Source organism: Hyla sarda, chromosome 3, assembly GCF_029499605.1.
Source record: "Hyla sarda isolate aHylSar1 chromosome 3, aHylSar1.hap1, whole genome shotgun sequence".
In the NCBI taxonomy this organism is placed as follows: domain Eukaryota; kingdom Metazoa; phylum Chordata; class Amphibia; order Anura; family Hylidae; genus Hyla; species Hyla sarda.
Window position 1 is genome coordinate 329,143,335 of NC_079191.1, and position 18,686 is coordinate 329,162,020.

General features: G+C 41.0%; 1 protein-coding gene across 1 annotated transcript in view; it reads right to left on the reverse strand.

The window, feature by feature from the left end:
* Positions 1-13,427, reverse strand: part of MYCT1 (MYC target 1) — a 43,197-nt gene extending 29,770 nt beyond the window's left edge. The window contains exon 1 of the mRNA XM_056563359.1: positions 13,227-13,427. Coding sequence (XP_056419334.1) covers positions 13,227-13,317 — 91 coding nt within the window. The 5' untranslated portion in view covers positions 13,318-13,427. The remainder of the gene's footprint in view (positions 1-13,226) is intronic.
* Between the last annotated feature and the right edge of the window lie 5,259 nt (positions 13,428-18,686).

An 18,686-nucleotide genomic window follows, 5' to 3' on the forward strand; every position in this document is an offset into this window, starting at 1 on the left:
CATTATGTGTGAAGCTGCGTCTCCAGGCTCAGAAACCGGACGTTTTCGGGACTGGATATGTGACGTAACGCCATTAGCAGGCCCCCCGCAATCAGACATCTTATCCCCTATCCTTTGGATAGGGGATAAAATGTCTAAAGCCATAATACCCCTTTAATCCATGTTACTCACTTCACCTTTCACTAGTATTAATGTGATGGTTGAATGATGGTGTACTATTGGTCCCACTATGTAGAAATATTAACGTTTAAGTCACACATTTCATTTATGTGCATTTATCAAGGTTTTTTGACTGAATAGGGTTAAAATGCTGCAGCCAGATGCTAATTATTAGCCTATAGTAAAATATGATATGATACGGTATATGATAAATTTCGTTTTTGGGGTCATTGTTGATTTTCCTCTTAAAGAAGAAATACAGTGGTAGACAACTTATCCCCTTATCGACTCCTGTACGGGGCCCTAGCTCGGCCCCTGCTCTGCTTCACTAGGTGGACTGTCGCACCCAGCACTAACATGGTGGAAACATGCCCCCTCCATTCATTTCTATGGGAGTGGCGGAGACACAGCGTTTGTGTGTCTCCGCCTCTCCCATTGAAATTAATGGAGGGGGCATGTTTTTGCCAGCGTCAGTGCTGGGTGAAAAACGTCACTTCCAGAAGCAGAAAATCCAAGAACAAAGAAGATACCATTCAATTGTGCACATCCAAAATGAGATAAGATAAATCTAATAATTTTATTGCAGAACAATTTCAAAAAGACACAGACATTTAAAAACACTTATAACGCTCAACACAGAGCCACCCTACAAGACAGGGGGAGCCAATATGGCCCCCACCTGGACTACTGTACTGTATACAATGAAAAAGATGACCCACCCTCAAAACAGGAAACCGCTAAATTAAAAGCCGGTGCTGAGCCAGGGCTCCATACAGGAGATTGTGGGGGGGGGGGGGGGGGGTCCCAGCGCTCATACCCCTGCGATCAGTCACTAAGGGGACAAGTTGTCTGCCACTGTATTCTTTGTTAATCTACATCAAATCATAGTAATATAATTTGGAATGCTTGTCTATATAACACACTGTGAGCTTTATATGTGCACATACTATTCCTTACTGAGAGGTATTCAGATATTGTTAAACTTGTTTAAATATAAAGATAATCTTTTGACACTGTATATTTTTTTATAAATTTGGTTCCATAGAGCTAAAATGATGTGTCCATAGTACTCTATATAGTTATACCTTCCATGCTGGACATAAATAAACAGTGCTCAGTATATAAGGTATAACTCATAATACTTATGTCTATCTAATTATAGACAATATCTGATTATCTATGTGGCAGCAGCTCAATGCAGACCAGCATGCAGACATGGTCAAGAAGTCAATTGATTTTCAGAACAATTACCATACAGTGGATACATATGTAACATGATCAGCACACACATATCTGTCCTTTGCATCCATAGATAGGCGATATGCAAAGAGATGAAAAAGTACAACATTTGTAATTGCAAGCATAAACATACATAGCCTACAAACTGCAAAAAAGTACATTGTATGTTGGAGAGTAAAGAAAAGTCTACGTTATGTTGGGTTTACACACAGACCAGGGGCGGACATATTGCCTGTGCAGCTGGTTCAGCTGCAAAGGGGCCCAGCATGGGAGGTGGCCCATCGCCCTTTGAAACGGCGGCAGGCCCCATTACACACTGGGCCACACCTACCATGGGACCCGGTGCACATATGACGGGGCAACCAGTCTTGCCCCGTCAATAAACTGCTAGTAAGTAACTGCTACTTACATTTGCCTGCGGGGACCACCTGGCGGAGGTGCACATGGTGAGTGACGTCATTGCAAGCGACGCCCCCAGCGTCCTGTGTGGCGCAAGCGATCATGTCACTCATAGCACACACCTCCGCCAGGAAAGTCCCCGCAGGCAGATGTAAATAGTGAAGTAGAGCAGACCTAATGTGGGGAAAACTATGCTACTTAATGTGGGGGAATCCTATGCTACCTAATGTGGGGGGATCCTATGCTACCTAATGTGGGGGAATCCTATGCTACCTAATGTGGGGGAATCCTATACTACCTAATGTGGGGGAATCCTATGCTACCTAATGTGGAGGAATCCTATTCAATTAATGTGGGGGGGAACTGCTGCCTACCTAATGCAGATTAATGTGAGTGCAACTTTGTGGCATAGTACTTTTTTTATTTATTTTGTGTGTCTGCCCCTTACAGAGACTATGAATCAGACCAATAGCAGTCAAAACCTGATAGAACAGTTTGACTTTTCTATTTTTTCAAATGATTTCCAACATAAACAATCACTTAAAGGGGTACTCCACTGCTAGACATCTTACCCCTATCCAAAGGATAGTGGATAAGATATCTGATCCCAGGGGGTCCTGCTGCTGGGGCCCACCACGTTCTACCGCAGCACCCGCCGTTCTAAACAAACACCAGGTTCCTGCGGCAGTGGTCGTGATCGCGGCGTCCCAAACAGCTAGAGCACACAAGAAGGGCCCCTACCTTCCTCCTGTTTTTCCAATCGCCGAATGACTGCTCAGTGCCTGAGATCTAGGCATGAGCAGTCAAGCGGCAGAATCATTGATCAATGTTATCCTATGGGATAACAATGATCAACGTAAAAGATCAGTGTGTGCAGTGTTATAGCCCCCTATAAGGCTATAACATTGCAAAAGAAAAGTGAAAAAAAGTTTATAAAGATCATTTAACCCCTTCCCTAATAAAAATTTGAATCACCACCCTTTTCCCATTAAAAAAAAACTGTGTACATAAAAATAAGCATATGTGGTATCACCGCATGCAGAAATGTCCGAATTGTGAAAATATTTTGTTAATTAAACCACACGGTCAATGGCGTACATGTAAAAAAGAAGTTCCAAAGTCCAAAATAACATATTTTTGGTCACTTTTTATATCATTGATAAAAATAGGGGTGAGAAAATGAAAATTTTAAGCGTATTAATTTTCATGCATGTTGTTATGATTTTTTCCAGAAGTACGACAAAATCAAACCTATATAAGTAGGGTATAATTTTATCCGTGTGGACCTACAGAAGAGTGTTGCTTGCGAATATTCGCAATACGAATTTTATTCGCGAATATCGCATATTCGCGAATTCGCGAATATTCGCGAATATAGCATTATATATTCGTAATTACGAATATTTTTTTTTTTTTTTTTTTTTTTCACAGTACACATCACAGTGATCATCCCTTTCTGCTTCTAGCTTGTGTAGTATAAAGAAGGCTCTAATACTACTGTGTGAGACTGGTGTGCAAATTTTCGCATATGCGAAATTTAGCATATGCTAATTTTCGCAAATGCGAATTTTTGCTTGCACGGGTTTTTGTATATGCAAATTTTTGCATATGTTAATTTTCGCACACGCGAATATTTGCATATGCGAAAATAAAACGCGAATATTCGCGAATATATGACGAATATTCGTCCATATATTCGCGAATATTCGCGAATTCGAATATGACCTATGCCGCTCAACACTACTACAGAATAAAGATAAGGTGTCATTGTTACCGAAAATTTGTACTGTGTAGAAACGGAAGCCCCCAAAAGTAACACAATTATGTTTTTTCTTCAATTTTGACGCACAATGATTATTTTTTTCAATTTTGCAGTAGTTTTAAATGACTGATGTCATTACAAAGTAGAATTGGTGGCGCAAAAAATAAGCCATAATATGGATTTTTAGGTGCAAAATTGAAAGAATTAGGATTTTTTAAACGTAAGGAGGAAAAAACGAAAGTGCAAAAATGGAAAAATCCCGGGTCCTTAAAGGTTTAAGGAATTCAAAAGGAGGATCAGGAGAAGGATTAAACCAGGTTGAGTTTATGTGTTTTTGCTTGGTCCTATTTGGTAACAAAATATATTTTGTGTAAACTCAGCTTCATAGAATCATTATTGCCCTAACATTAAAATAACAATATTTCCTCAATTTTAAATACTGCAACCAACCGAGCAGAGCCTGCATATTGCAAACACATTATTTTTGTGATGACATTATGATGTCATTTTATTGGCTTATAAATGAACAATTCATTATATTATGTGTATGTGATAAAACAACTCATGAGCATTTTGCTAGAATTTGAAAATCAGTATCATGCACAGTTTCAAGATTAACAGGGGAATATATAAATTTAAGAGGTGGCCCTATTAGGAAAAATCCTGTTCTTAAGCCCAATTGGAAAATATAGACGGCATAAAGTAAAGTCACCAAAATAATATAGTTATGTAGCAACAGTCTTCAAACTGTTGCAATCTTGATTTTCACTTAATAAAATAAGAAGGAAACCATTAAAAATATCTAATAAAATGTTAAATGACAATTAGCAAATCTCAGCCATTACACATCTTTCATTTATTTTTAGAGATGTCTCACATCATTTATACATCCGCTCTCTATCCTGTCCCACAAGTCCACTGTTTTGGGATAACCTTTTTTTCTGCTGTCTTTCAAACCACACGTCCAAATCCTTACCACCTCCTGCTGCCTCCACCTCAAAAACATTTATTAAATTTGCTCTTTTCTCATCTTTGACTTAACAAAACATGTCCTTATCATCTCCCGCTTAGACTACTGCATCCTTCTCTGTGGCCTTCCATCTACACCCTTGCTCCCCTCCTTTCCATCCTCATCTCTGCTGCCCAACTAATCCACCTCTCCCTCACTCCTTCTCTGCCTTTCCTCTTTGACGATGCCTTCACTGTCTACCTTAAGATAACACATCCTACATCTGAATGAACTGATTCATTTCAGTACTTATGAGCTGATAAAGCTGAGTTGTTCTTTTCCGTCTAAGTGCTCTCTGATGACACCTGTCTCAGGAACTGTCCAGTTTAGAAGCAAATCCCCATAGCAAACCTATTCTACTCTGTGCAGTTCCCGAGACAAGCAGAGATGTCAGCAGAGAGCACTGTTGCCAGACAGAAAACAACAACTCAAATTCAGCAGCTGATAATTATTGAAAGGATTAAGATTTTTTTAATAGAAGTAATTTACAAATCTGTTTCACTTTCTGGAGCCAGTTGATATAAAAAAAAATAGTTTTTTTTTTCCCTGGAATACCCCTTTAACCCCTTAAGGACTCAGGGTTTTTCCGTTTTTGCACTTTCGTTTTTTCCTCCTTACCTTTTAAAAATCATAACCCTTTCAATTTTCCACCTAAAAATCCATATTATGGCTTATTTTTTGCGTCGCCAATTCTACTTTGCAGTGACATTAGTCATTTTACCCAAATATGCACGGCGAAACGGAAAAAAAAATCATTGTGCGACAAAATCGGAAAAAAAACGCCATTTTGTAACTTTTGGGGGCTTCCGTTTCTACGCAGTGCATATTTCGGTAAAAATTACACCTTATCATTATTCTGTAGGTCCATACGGTTAAAATGATACCCTACTTATATAGGTTTGATTTTGTCGCACTTCTGGAAAAAATCATAACTACATGCAGGAAAATGTATACGTTTAAAAATGTCATCTTCTGACCCCTATAACTTTTTTATTTTTCCACGTACGGCGCGGTATGAGGACTCATTTTTTGCGACGTGATCTGAAGTTTCTACTGGTATGATTTTTGTTTTGATCTGACTTTTTGATCACTTTTTATTCATTTTTTAATGGTATAAAAAGTTACCAAAATACGCTTTTTTGGACTTTGGAATTTTTTTGCGCGTACACCATTGACCGTACGGCTAAATTAATGATATATTTTTATAGTTCGGACATTTACGCACGCGGCGATACCACATATGTTTATTTTTATTTTTTTTTACACTGTTTTATTTTTTTATGGGAAAAGGGGGGTGATTCAAACTTTTATTAGGGAAGGGGTTAAATGACCATTATTAACACTTTTTTTTTACTTTTTTTTTGCAGTGTTATAGGTCCCATAGGGACCTATAACACTGCACACACTGATCTCTCATCCTGATCACAGGCGTGTATTAACACGCCTGTGATCAGCATTATCGGCGCTTGACTGCTCCTGCCTGGATCTCAGGCATGGAGCAGTCATTCGTCGATCGGACACCGAGGAGGCAGGTAAGAGCCCTCCCGGTGTCCGATCAGCTGTTCGGGACGCCGCGATTTCACCGCGTCGGTCCCGAACAGCCCGACTGAGCAGCCGGGATACTTTCAGTTTCACTTTAGAAGCGGCGGTCAGCTTTGACTGCCGCTTCTAAAGGGTTAATACCGCACATCGCCGCGATCGGCGATGTGTGGTATTAGCCGCGGGTCCCGGCCGTTGATTAGCGGCGGGACCCACGCGATATGATGCGGGATCGCGGCGTGATCCCGCTTCATATCGCGGGAGCCGGCGCAGGACGTAAATATACGTCCTGCGTCGTTAAGGGGTTAAAGAAAACTGGAGTCATTTTTTTCAAATGACTGTGTAAAACTATACACTGTTAATTTTTCTGTCATATTAAAGGGGTACTCCATTGAAAAACTTTTTTTTTTAAATCAACTGGTGCCAGAATGTTAAACAGATTTGTAAATTACTTGTATTTAACAATCTTTATCATTCCTGTACTTAACAGCTGCTGTATACTACAGAGGAAGTTGTATTTCTTTCTGGAATTTTTTTCAGCTCTCTGCTGACACCTCTGTCCATGTCAGGAACTGACCAGAGCAGGATAGGTTTGCTATGGGGACTTTATCCTGCTCTGGACAGTTCCTGAAATGCTCAGAGGTATCAGCAGAGAGAACTGTGGTCAGACAGAAAATAAATTAAAAAAGAAAAACTTCCTGTGGAGCATACAGCAGCTGATAAGTATTGGAAAGATTAAGATCTTTTAATAGAAGTAATTTATAAATCTGTTTAACGTTCTGGCACCAATTGATTAAAAAAAAAAAATTTCCACTGGAGTACCCCTTTAACTCCTTTATGAACATGAATTAGAGGGAGCATAGATAAATCAAAATATCTTTACTATGATACAGCAATGATTCATGCCCCAAGTTCTCACGATGCATCCAGAACTGTAGTGTATCACAGCCCAGTAAGGACCCTGTTATATAAGGCTACACTGTGACTCTTTGTAGCATTACAAATTGATTTTAATTATTGAGCTACAGCTAACTTAGGTGTTAAAATCAATCTGTAGCACTACAAAAGCTCACAGTGTAGCCCTATCCGTACACAGGCCAATATGGGCCAGTGTAATAGGCCCAGCTATCACCCATGTAAAGGTCAATTTGTTGGCAGGTTAAAAAATTCGAATTCATCGGCCACACACGTCCATGTGTACTAGGTGATGTGCATCTGACAAATGATGGAAGTAAAGGGGTGCACAAATGATCCCACAAACAAGCAGTGTAATAGGTTGCAAAACAGAGAGGTAACGAAGGAATGATGTAGCAGTAACAATAAACGAAACAGGTGCAGGGAAGCAGATCACAAACATGAGGCAGGTGAGTACAAAGATGAGAGGGTGACAATTGTTTCACGCTATTAGGGTACGTTCACATGGACGGATCCGCAGCGCATTTTACACCACAGATCTGCCGACAGTTGTCCCTACATAGTGCCTCCAGCTGTGCCTGCTCAGTGCAGCAATCCGCCGCTATAAGCAGACACGCTGCGATGTGCGAGTCGCCGCGTGCATGTGTAGTATACTCGCACACATTGCGGCTGCTCTTGGTCTAGCTCAGGGAGCCAGGGGAGTGGCCACGAAGTGTGCGAGTACATGAGTGTGGTAGCTCGCACATCGCAGCGCGTCTGCTCATAGCGGCAGATTGCTGCTACGACCAGGCACAGCTGGAGGCACAATGTAGGATGCATCATCGGCGGATCCACATCGTAAAATACGCTGCCGATCCGTTCATGTGAACGTACCCTTACAGCGCTTCAAGGCCAGAAGAAATGCTGTAATAGCGTGAAAGGATTCCACTGGAATCCTTCGGCAATAGGACCGCAGGGACCTGCACCATCACCATTGACAGCAATGCTGTCTGCACTTAATTCCACTGAAAGAATGAACATGTTCATGCTTACAGAAGATCAATTTCAGTGGCTGAATTCACAGTGAAATTCCACTGTGTGAATGGGTCAGCGGACGACCCATTCACATCAATGTTAAGGTTCACACAGCCACGCAAGAAAAAGAAAAAAAGGGGAGTTTGCGCCCCTAGTAAAGGCTGTTTTATGAGTGATAGGAGTGGTAAATAGAAATACACGTACCATGTAGGGTTGTGCTCAGAGCACAACACCTAATCTTGCATTTTCAAAAACTCCAGACTTTCACCACAGTCCTCTGGTAGCAGCCTCACTGTCCCACTTGAAGCAATGGTAGAAAAATAGAGAAAAACTTGACAATTCCTGTCGCTGGTTCTCTGGACAGCAATAGACTAGGAGATCTGGTATATTCCTTTAAAGCTGGTTTATTAAGTAGCTACACAGGCAGAGCGTTTCTGGTCCGTACCGGACCCTTCATCAGGCACTTTTTACCTGACAAAGGGTCCGGTAGGGACCAGAAACGTGCTGCCTTTGTATCTGCTTAATAAACCAGCTTTAAAGGAATATACCAGATGTCCTAGTCTATTGCTGTCCAGAGAACCAGCGACAGGAATGGTCAAGTTTTTCTCTATTTCTCTACCAAAGTTTCATACAGCGGAATTCCTGAACACAACTCCACTAGTGGAAATTCCATAGTGTGAACATACCCCAAGGTCATTGATGCACCCCCCACCTCAGCTACATATCTATTCATTTATTTTTGTAACCCCTAAATATTCCACAGTGATAATGCCCAAACAAATATAGCTACTACATATAACCAAGGAGCAAACTATAGTTCCTTGCCAGGCAAACAATACAGTATGTAACAATGAATGTGTGTGGGCTGAGGGTTCTGTGACACTGACCTCACAGCTAACAGCAGGTTCTAAAAGATATATAACTTCCCATATTTGTACAAAACACAGGATGTTTTTTCATGATGACACTCCACATACTGCACCTGGTATCTTATAGGTTATTTATGCTCTTATTGATAGAATTGACTAAAGTTCATTAGAAGTAAATGTAGTAAAAAAAAAATAAAAAAAAAAATAAATATATATATATATATATATATATATATTACAGTATATAAAACAGTGTCTATATAAGCCGGTGTTTCCCAACTAGGGTGCCTCCAGCTGTTGAAAAACTACAACTTCCAGCATGCCCGGACAGCCACAGGCTGTCCGGTCATGCTGGGAGTTGTAGTTTTGCAACTGCTGGAGGCACCCTGGTTGGGAAACACTGATACAGTATATTCATATGTAAGGCTACTTTTTACAGTATAACCACAAGTAAATCAGAAGTGGAAATTTTGCAATTTTGTTATAGGTTTGCCACTGTGGATATAGTTGTGGATATACATATATATATATATATATATATATATATATATATATATACAGTATAAATATAAATGAACCAGATACATATATATATATATATATATATATATATATATATATATATATATATGTGTGTGTGTAAAAAAAAGATCTCAGGTTTATTAAATCCACAGTTGCAGATTTTCCTGAATATCTGCGACTTTTCCACAGAAAAATGTACAACACTACAAATGTATTGCAGAATTTGACTTCTCCATTGAAGCCAATGGGAAAAATGCACAGTAAGAGCATGTTCACACTGCGTAATTCCCGTGGAATTCCGCGAGTGGAATTGCGTGCAGTGAATTATAACATTAGTGTTAATGGGTCTTCTGCAAGACCCTTTCACACTGAGAAATTTCAGCGGAGGACAATTCTGCTGCTTAAATTGTTCCGCACAAAGAAAGAACATGTTCATTCTATGTACGGAAGGCCATCAATGGTGACGAACCAGGGTCACGGGATACTAAGTATTTAGTCGGCCGCCAGATGGAATCCGTTCACATTCCTCAGTGTGAACATACCCTAAGTCCACATCAGATAGGCAACAGGAATTGTCTTCCTGACATTTTGAAATCCGCACCACGGGTCAATATTTTTGGGGATTTTGTGCAGATATTATTCACAGCCTCTAAAATACATTTTAAAATAAAAACATTGAAATTCATTGGTACTATGATCCACTGTCGGATTTTCCAAACATGATTCTGCAGCAGGAAATCTACGGCAGATCAAAGACGGGTGAAAGTAGCCTCTGAGTATTTTTAGTCGACCTACCACTTTCCCATGTGCTTGAGGCCTACATTAAAGGGGTATTCCAGGCAAAAACTTTTTTCTATATATCAACTGGCTCCGGAAAGTTAAACAGATTTCTACATTACTTCTATTAAAAAATCTTAATCCTTCCAATAGTTATTAGCTTCTGAAGTTGAGTTGCTGTTTTCTGTCTAACTTCTCTCTGATGACTCACGTCCCAGGAGCTGTCCAGCTCCTATGGGGATATTCTCCCAGCATGCACAGCTCCCGGGACTGAGCAGTTAGACAGAAAACTTCAGAAGCTAATAACTATTGCAAGGATTAAGATTTTTTAATAGAAGTAATTTACAAATCTGTTTAACTTTCCGGAGCCAGTTGATATATAAAAAAAAGTTTTTGCCTGGAAAACCCCTTTAAGTGTTATCATAGGGTGGTGAGAGGGGCAGCATAATGCTGTATAGGAGCTTCAGTGCCTCCGGATGTACAGTAAAGGCCCACAGCAGTCTATAAATGCCACATTATGGATCCATGTAACACAGATCCATAGTATTGCTATATACATGAGCCCTTATTTTAATAATAGGCCTAGCATAGTTGATATCATTTGTTTTCTCCAATGTCACTAGGTAAATGTCTTTTATTCCTTGTGATAGCATTATGGAAACTTGCTTTCAAGAATTCTAAGTTCTTCATACAAGCATTTGTTTTACTGCCATGGCTTCCTCCAATACAAACCACACTCATATCCAGCATCCTGTTTAGACAGAATCATAAAAAATCTATGTGAAAGGTTAACAAATGCATCATAGAACAATACAAGATCACACATTGCTACATTGTCCGGCATTCCACAGTGGACAGCAACTCCCGAATACATACGTGTATTGCGAATGACTGCAGCAAGCCAAAGGGTTCTTATAAGGGACTTACCAGTTAGTACTTTGTAGACGCTAACTGATAATGTATGTGCCGGGGAACCATAGGGAGGATGAGATTCTTTGAATAAGGGAAACTCCAATGACTAAAGAGAATTTTTCTAATATTATTATAATACAGCAAAGCAGTATTTATGTATTTCTCTCACATATTGGTTTAAACAGCTCTCTAGGGGAAATATGGCTTCAGCAAAAGTCTGATGTCTCTTACTACAATATGGGAAAGAAGGGGAAAATATTTATGTGCTGGATATAGTAGAATATCACCCGTATAAGTCAGATGTCTCTTACTACAATATGGGAAAGAAGAGACAAATATTTATGTGCTGGATATAGTAGAATATCACCCATATAAGTCTCATGTCTCTTACTACAATAAGGGAGAGAAGGGAAAAATATTTATGTGCTGGATATAGTAGAATATCACCCGTATAAGTCTAATGTCTCTTACTACAATAAGGGGAAGAAGGGGAAAATATTTATGTGCTGGATATAATAGAATATCAACCGTATAAGTCTCATGTCTCTTACTACAATAAGGGAAAGAAGGGACAAATATTTATGTGCTGGATATAATAGAATATCACCCATATAAGTCTCATGTCTCTTACTACAATAAGGGAAAGAAGGGAAAAATATTTATGTGCTGGATATTGTAGAATATCAACCGTATAAGTCTGATGTCTCTTACTACAATAAGGGAAAGAAGGGACAAATATTTATGTGCTGGATATAGTAGAATATCAACCGTATAAGTCTGATGTCTCTTACTACAATAAGGGAAAAATATTTATGTGCTGGATATCATAGAATATCACCCGTATAAGTCTGATGTCTCTTACTACAACAAGGGAAAGAAGAGACAAATGTTTATGTGCTGGATATCATAGAATATCACCCGTATAAGTCTGATGTCTCTTACTACAACAAGGGAAAGAAGAGACAAATGTTTATGTGCTGGATATTGTAGAATATCAACCGTATAAGTCTGATGTCACTTACTACACTAAGGGAAAGAAAAGACAAAAATGTATGTGCTGGATATAGAAGAATATCAACTGTATAATCGTAAAAAAAAATTATAAATAGTAATAATAATAAATTATAAATAATAATGTAACATTGTTCACTTGTCATTCCTACTTCTGTAATATATATATACAATTCTACGATTGTTTTGAACAGTTCTAATCATTCTGTTTTTTGTTTGCTTTTTTTTTTTTTTTTAATCGAGCCTGGGCTCACATGTTGTATTTTTAGCCATTGGGTGTTGGTCCAAAATTTTTGCAATTCTTTGCATTATAGTTTGTTCTCTGTGTTGGTTCAACTCCTGATTTTGGCTAAAAAGACTGAGGATTTTCCCTAACTAATCCATAGGGGAACAAATAGAATTAAGGAATTGAAAAATCCATACAACTTACCACTAGATCTTTGAGGCCTTTATGGTATATTCATATTACATATTAGATTAATTATATATTAGAAACTGAAAAGCCACCCAATAAACTGACTTTTTTAGATACGGTATATTTGTTTCTACAATATGTGCAGGGATTTAACAATTATAGAGACAAAGTTCTGCAACACATTTTCTATATTAAACTATACACAATATAGGTAAATACTTTCAGTACACAGTTTACAGTTACGGTTATTTTGCATCCACACTAAAGATTCAGGATTTAACAAAATATTGTGTTACCCAAACAAGGTAACACAACCAGGCATTGTTCTTAACATGTCCAAACATAGAAAAGTTGGTAGCAACATATTAACTTTAAGAAAGTATAATAATAATGTAACATTATTTATGTGCGATAATTATATAACATTATCAATTATTTTATCAGTTACATTAAGACTAATTATGAACAGATAATAAATGCTAGAGTAAAACAATCCAGGCTTCTGAGTCAAAGTATATACATGAACAGGGTTCCATTCATTATCTGTTGTAATATAATTTGGCTTTTATACAATGAAGAGTTGCTAGATAATGCAAGTATCATAGACAAAATACATCTGATCCCTGGACCCCGTCTCTAGGTATTGTAGACTCTCCCATTCTATAATGTAAATGATGCTCTTACCAACAAAATTTTCTGGCAGTGTTGAAAAGCATGTCATGTTCTTTGGCTCCGCATAACATGTAAAGTTCTGATGAACTGTTATGTTACCCATATTCAATGTAGGAATCTATGACAGGTAGGTCCAGTTCAGTCATACAAAGACTGGGAAAGTGAATACGTTTCAGTGGCAGACTGAGTGAATTAGACTACATCCCTGGTGCACTTTAGTTGTGTCAAAGGAAACATGAGTGTAGCACACTTCCTGCATTTATACTCATAGCGAACAAGCCATTTCTTATCTCAGGACACCATACAGTTCCTGAGACATGGAACAATTTCCTTCTCGTCATTTCCCCAGTTGCACTGCATTGACTCAAAACAATGCACAATTCCATGGCATTCTCAAAATGCTGGGCTCATACTTACTGTACTTCTTTCACCAGTAAACAACAGGCTACAGTCTCTAGGGTCCAGAGACATGTGACTCTAAGCAAGTGGCTTCTCCTTACCCCTCACTTCTGTAATAATATTTAGTAACACACCATGAAGGAACTGCAGTCAGTGTGAAAGTTTACGATAGTAGATCTATAGAATTCCATCCCTAAAATAACCAACTTCCTTAGTTTACTGTATTCTCCAGTTTTCCCACAAATCTCTTCCTAATCACATATAACGTATAACTTTCCCTTATCTCATACAATGAAAGGTATTTGGCTTATTGTTCATTTAGATCAATCCTTTTAACTGTTTTAGTCAAACATAACTACTATTTTTTACTAGCTTTTTATATAACGGTATACATATATTTATATTATTATTATTGACAAAAATGTATTTATTTATTTGTTGATTTGTTTATTTATTTATAGATTTATTTATTCATTTATTGGGGGGGGGTTCTATTGTTTGAATGATTTGCAAAAATAGTCAACTATTCAATGATAAATAAATAAATAAATAAATAAATAAAAAGACGTTTAAAATTAAAAAAAAGTCACATTCAGTTGTGGATGCATCAAAAATCAACAATAATGTACAGGATAAAGCATTGAGATTCAATTTGATAAAACTCACTTTATAATTCTAATTCTATGAGAATTTTAGCTCATGCTTTCAATTTTGAAATCCACAGCATGTCTATTATGTTGTTAAAAGATACATGCCTGAATCAAAAAAATGGAGCTTAGTTATTAAGGAAAAAACTGTTAAAGTGGTTATCCAGCAGGAGGGGTTTTATTTGTACACCTTTTTCCACTTTACAACATCAAATCGTGACGCTTGGGCCCAGCACAAGGCCTTCCGGTCTGGGACTTATTTAACTATAAGTGCGTCTTAAAGGGGTACTCCGGCCCTGAGACATCTTATCCCCTATCCAAAGGACAGGGCATAAGATGTCTCACTGCGGGGGTCCCGCCGCTGGGGACCCCCGCAATCTTGTATTCACCACCCACTTGTTTGAGCTGCATGCCGCGGTGCCAGCTCACAAACAGCCAGGTGGCGACCACGGGGCCGGAGTATCATGATGCCATGACTCCGCCCTCATGTGACATCACCCCCGCCCCCTCAATGCAAGTCTATGGGAGGGGCCGTGACGGCTGTTTGTGTGCTGGCTCCGCAGCTCAAACAGGTGAGTGGCGAATACAAGATTGCGGGGGTCCCCAGCGTCAGGACCTCCGCGGTGAGACATCTTATCCCCTATGCTTTGGATACCCCTTTATTGATGCAACCCTTTGCTGTTTGGCTCTCCGCCCTGTCAATTATTCTTGTGGCCGCCCACAAAATGCAGGCAGTCACAAGATGCCGAACAGCCTTCCTCTGCACTCTGTGTTCCAGTGCAAGATGTCATCATGCGCAGGAGCACAGACAGGAGAAGAAGATGAGAAGAGAGGCAATGCTACGCGGGAGCCAGGTGAGTATGTTTTGGGGAGCTACTATTACTATTTCTAAGGATGCTACTGTTACTACCCTAACAGGGCTCCTATTACTACCTGAATGGGGCTACTATTAATTCCTAAAGAGGCTACTATTAATACCTAAAGGGGGCTGCTACTACTTCATAAAAGGGGACTACTACTACCTAAAGGGGGATACTATTACAACTACCTAAAGGGGCAGCTACGACTATGACCTAAACGGGGCAACTAATACTACCTAAAGGAGGCTGCTAATACTACTATCTAAAGTTGTCTGCCACTACTTCTAACTAAAGGAGGGCTACAACTATATGCAGGGATTATTATCATGGTTTGGAGCACTACAGGTGCTGTAAAAGTGTGCAGCCTATAATTTTTGTCTTGCAGGTTCTGTGGAGACAAGCTTGAAGAAAGCGTGATGACGGTCTGGGACGAATGAAGAAGAACAAGAATAGTGAATGACTCCAATTAGAAAAATCGTCATCTGGGAGTCACCTATATACTGCGTTCAATACATTAGTCTACATTAGGCCCTCATACTACACCTAATCCTAGGCGGAGTGTATGTCCTGCTAAGGGCGGCCCCACTCCGGAACCTAACCCTGTGTGACCCTGTTCGATCAGGGACTCTCTATCTCACTGGAGTACCCTATCTAGCTGTGTGGATGGGGATGGATAACCCTATTCCTAATAGTAAATAGATCCTATCAGGGGTAAGCCCGACAATGAGGATATTGCGTTTTGTCAATGGTTCATAATGTACAGGAAGCAAAAAAATATATATAAATGTCAATGCGCTCTGATATGCTGTTTGATGTCAACTTTCCAGGTGTATTCTATTATAGAGCCCAGAGGAATTGCATTCAAGTGTATCCCTCACAGGTGAATAGTCACAATGCTGTGATAATTCTTATGATGTCATAAGGTACATATAGACCCCCCAAAAAAATGTTAAAGGGGTTCTCCGGTGCTTACACATCTTATCCCCTATCCAAAGGATAGAGGATAAGATGCCTGATCGCGGGAGTCCCGAAGCTGGGGACGCCCGTGATCATGCACGCGGCACCCCGTTTGTAATCAGTCCCCGGAGTGTGTTCGCTCCGGGTCTGATTACGGGTGACTACAGGACCGGTGGCGTGTGACGTCACGCCTTTGTCCCCGTGTGACGTCACGCTCTGCCCCTCAATGCAAGCCGACGGGAGGGGGTGTGATAGCTATAACGTGGAGGTGTTGGCAGCATGAGGACACCATATAGTGGCTGAATGACACAGCTTGGATGAGGCTGAAGCATGAGGACACCATATAGTGGCTGAATGACACAGCGTGGAGGTGTTTGCAGCATGAGGAGACCATATAGTGGATGAATGGCACCGCCCGGAGTTGCCAGCAGCATGAGTAGGCACTAGGCCTTCACAATCCCTAAGATTAAAAGAGGAATTTTGAAATTTAAACCGAAGATTTTGCATAGCGGGTGCTACCTATGATAAAATTTGAAATTCCCAGACCCAAGCCCAGCAGCGTCATCAGTAAACCATATATTGCCTGAATGACACAGCCTGGAGTTGGCTGATCCATGAGTACACAGCAGGGCTTCACAATCCCCCCCAAAAAACACGACAATTTTAGAAATTTTTGAAAAAGATTTTGGATAGCGGGTGCTACCTATGAGAACATTTGAAATTCCCAGACCCAGGCCCAGCAGTGTCATCAGTAAACCATATATTGCCTGAATGACACAGCCTGGAGTTGGCTGATCCATGAGTACACAGCAGGGCTTCACAATCCCCCCCAAAAAACACAACAATTTTAGAAATTTTGGAAAAAGATTTTGGATAGCGGGTGCTACCTATGAGATAATTTGAAATTCCCAGACCCAGGCCAAGCAGCGCCATCAGTAAACCATATATTGCCTGAAGGACACAGCATGGAGTTGGCTGATGCACGAGTACACACCAGGGCTTCACAATCCCCCCAAAAAACACAACATTTTTAGAAATTTTTGAAAAAGATTTGGGATAGCGGGTGCTACCTATGAGAAAATTTGAAATTCCCAGACCCAGGCCCAGCAGCGCCATCAGTAAACCTTATATTGCCTGAATGACACAGCCTGGAGTTGGCTGATGCATGAGGAGACCATTGAAATGTCTGATTTTTTTATTTGAAATTTAAATCAAACTTTGATTGTCCCGGACCCCAGCGTGTGGGTACGAAGGACCAAATCCAACAAGCCCCCACAGGGCTCATGTGGCCGTGAGATGTAGGCGCAACGTCTCCATTGCCCTGACTGGCAATTATTTCAAAGACTGTTCACCAAGGCAAACCATGTGAAGAACAGCGTGACACCGCCGTGCCCTGCACACATGGTATGCTGAAGGGCCACTGAGACTTGTCCGGGTAGTGGAGGCTTAGGACACAGTGGAGGATGTGGAGGCGGAGTCGCACACTGTCACAGGACCAACGGGCTGACAGAGTGTAGCAGAAAGCAGCATGAGTACACACCAGGGCTTCACAATCCCTAAGAAAAAACAACCATTTATGAAATGTTTGAAGAAGATTTTGGATAGCGGGTGCTACCTATGAGAAAATTTGAAATTCCCAGACCCAGGCCCAGCAGTAAACCATATATTGCCTGAATGACACAGCCTGGAGTTGGCTGATACATGAGTACTGTCACGATGCCGGCTAGCAGGAGGTGGATCCTCTGTGCCAGAGAGGGATTGGCGTGGACCGTGCTAGTGGACCGGTTCTAAGTCACTACTGGTATTCACCAGAGCCCGCCGCAAAGCGGGATGGTCTTGCTGCGGCGGTAGTGACCAGGTCGTATCCACTAGCAACGGCTCAACCTCTCTGACTGCTGAAGATAGGCGCGGTACAAGGGAGTAGACAGAAGCAAGGTCGGACGTAGCAGAAGGTCGGGGCAGGCAGCAAGGATCGTAGTCAGGGGCAACGGCAGGAGGTCTGGAACACAGGCTAGGAACACACAAGGGAACGCTTTCACTAGGCACAAGGGCAACAAGATCCGGCGAGGGAGTGCAGGGGAAGTGAGGTATACATAGGGAGTGCACAGGTGAAGACACTAATTGGAACCACTGCGCCAATCAGTGGCGCAGTGGCCCTTTAAATCGCAGAGACCCGGCGCGCGCGTGCCCTAGGGAGCGGGGCCGCGCGCGCCGGGACAGGACCGAGGGAGAGCGAGTCAGGTATGGAAGCCGGGGTGCGCATCGCGAGCGGGCGCCACCCGCATCGCGAATCGCATCCCGGCTGGAGGCGGTTTCGCAGCGCACCCGGTCAGTGGGTCTGACCGGGGCGCTGCCGTAGCGAGGATGTTGTGAGCGCTCCGGGGAGGAGCGGGGACCCGGAGCGCTCGGCGTAACAGTACCCCCCCCCCTTGGGTCTCCCCCTCTTCTTAGAGCCTGAGAACCTGAGGACCAGACTTTTATCTAGGATATTGTCCTCAGGTTCCCAGGATCTCTCTTCAGGGCCACAGCCCTCCCAGTCCACTAAAAAAAAAGTTTTTCCTCTGACCTTTTTGGAGGCTAGTATCTCCTTTACGGGGAAGATGTCTGAA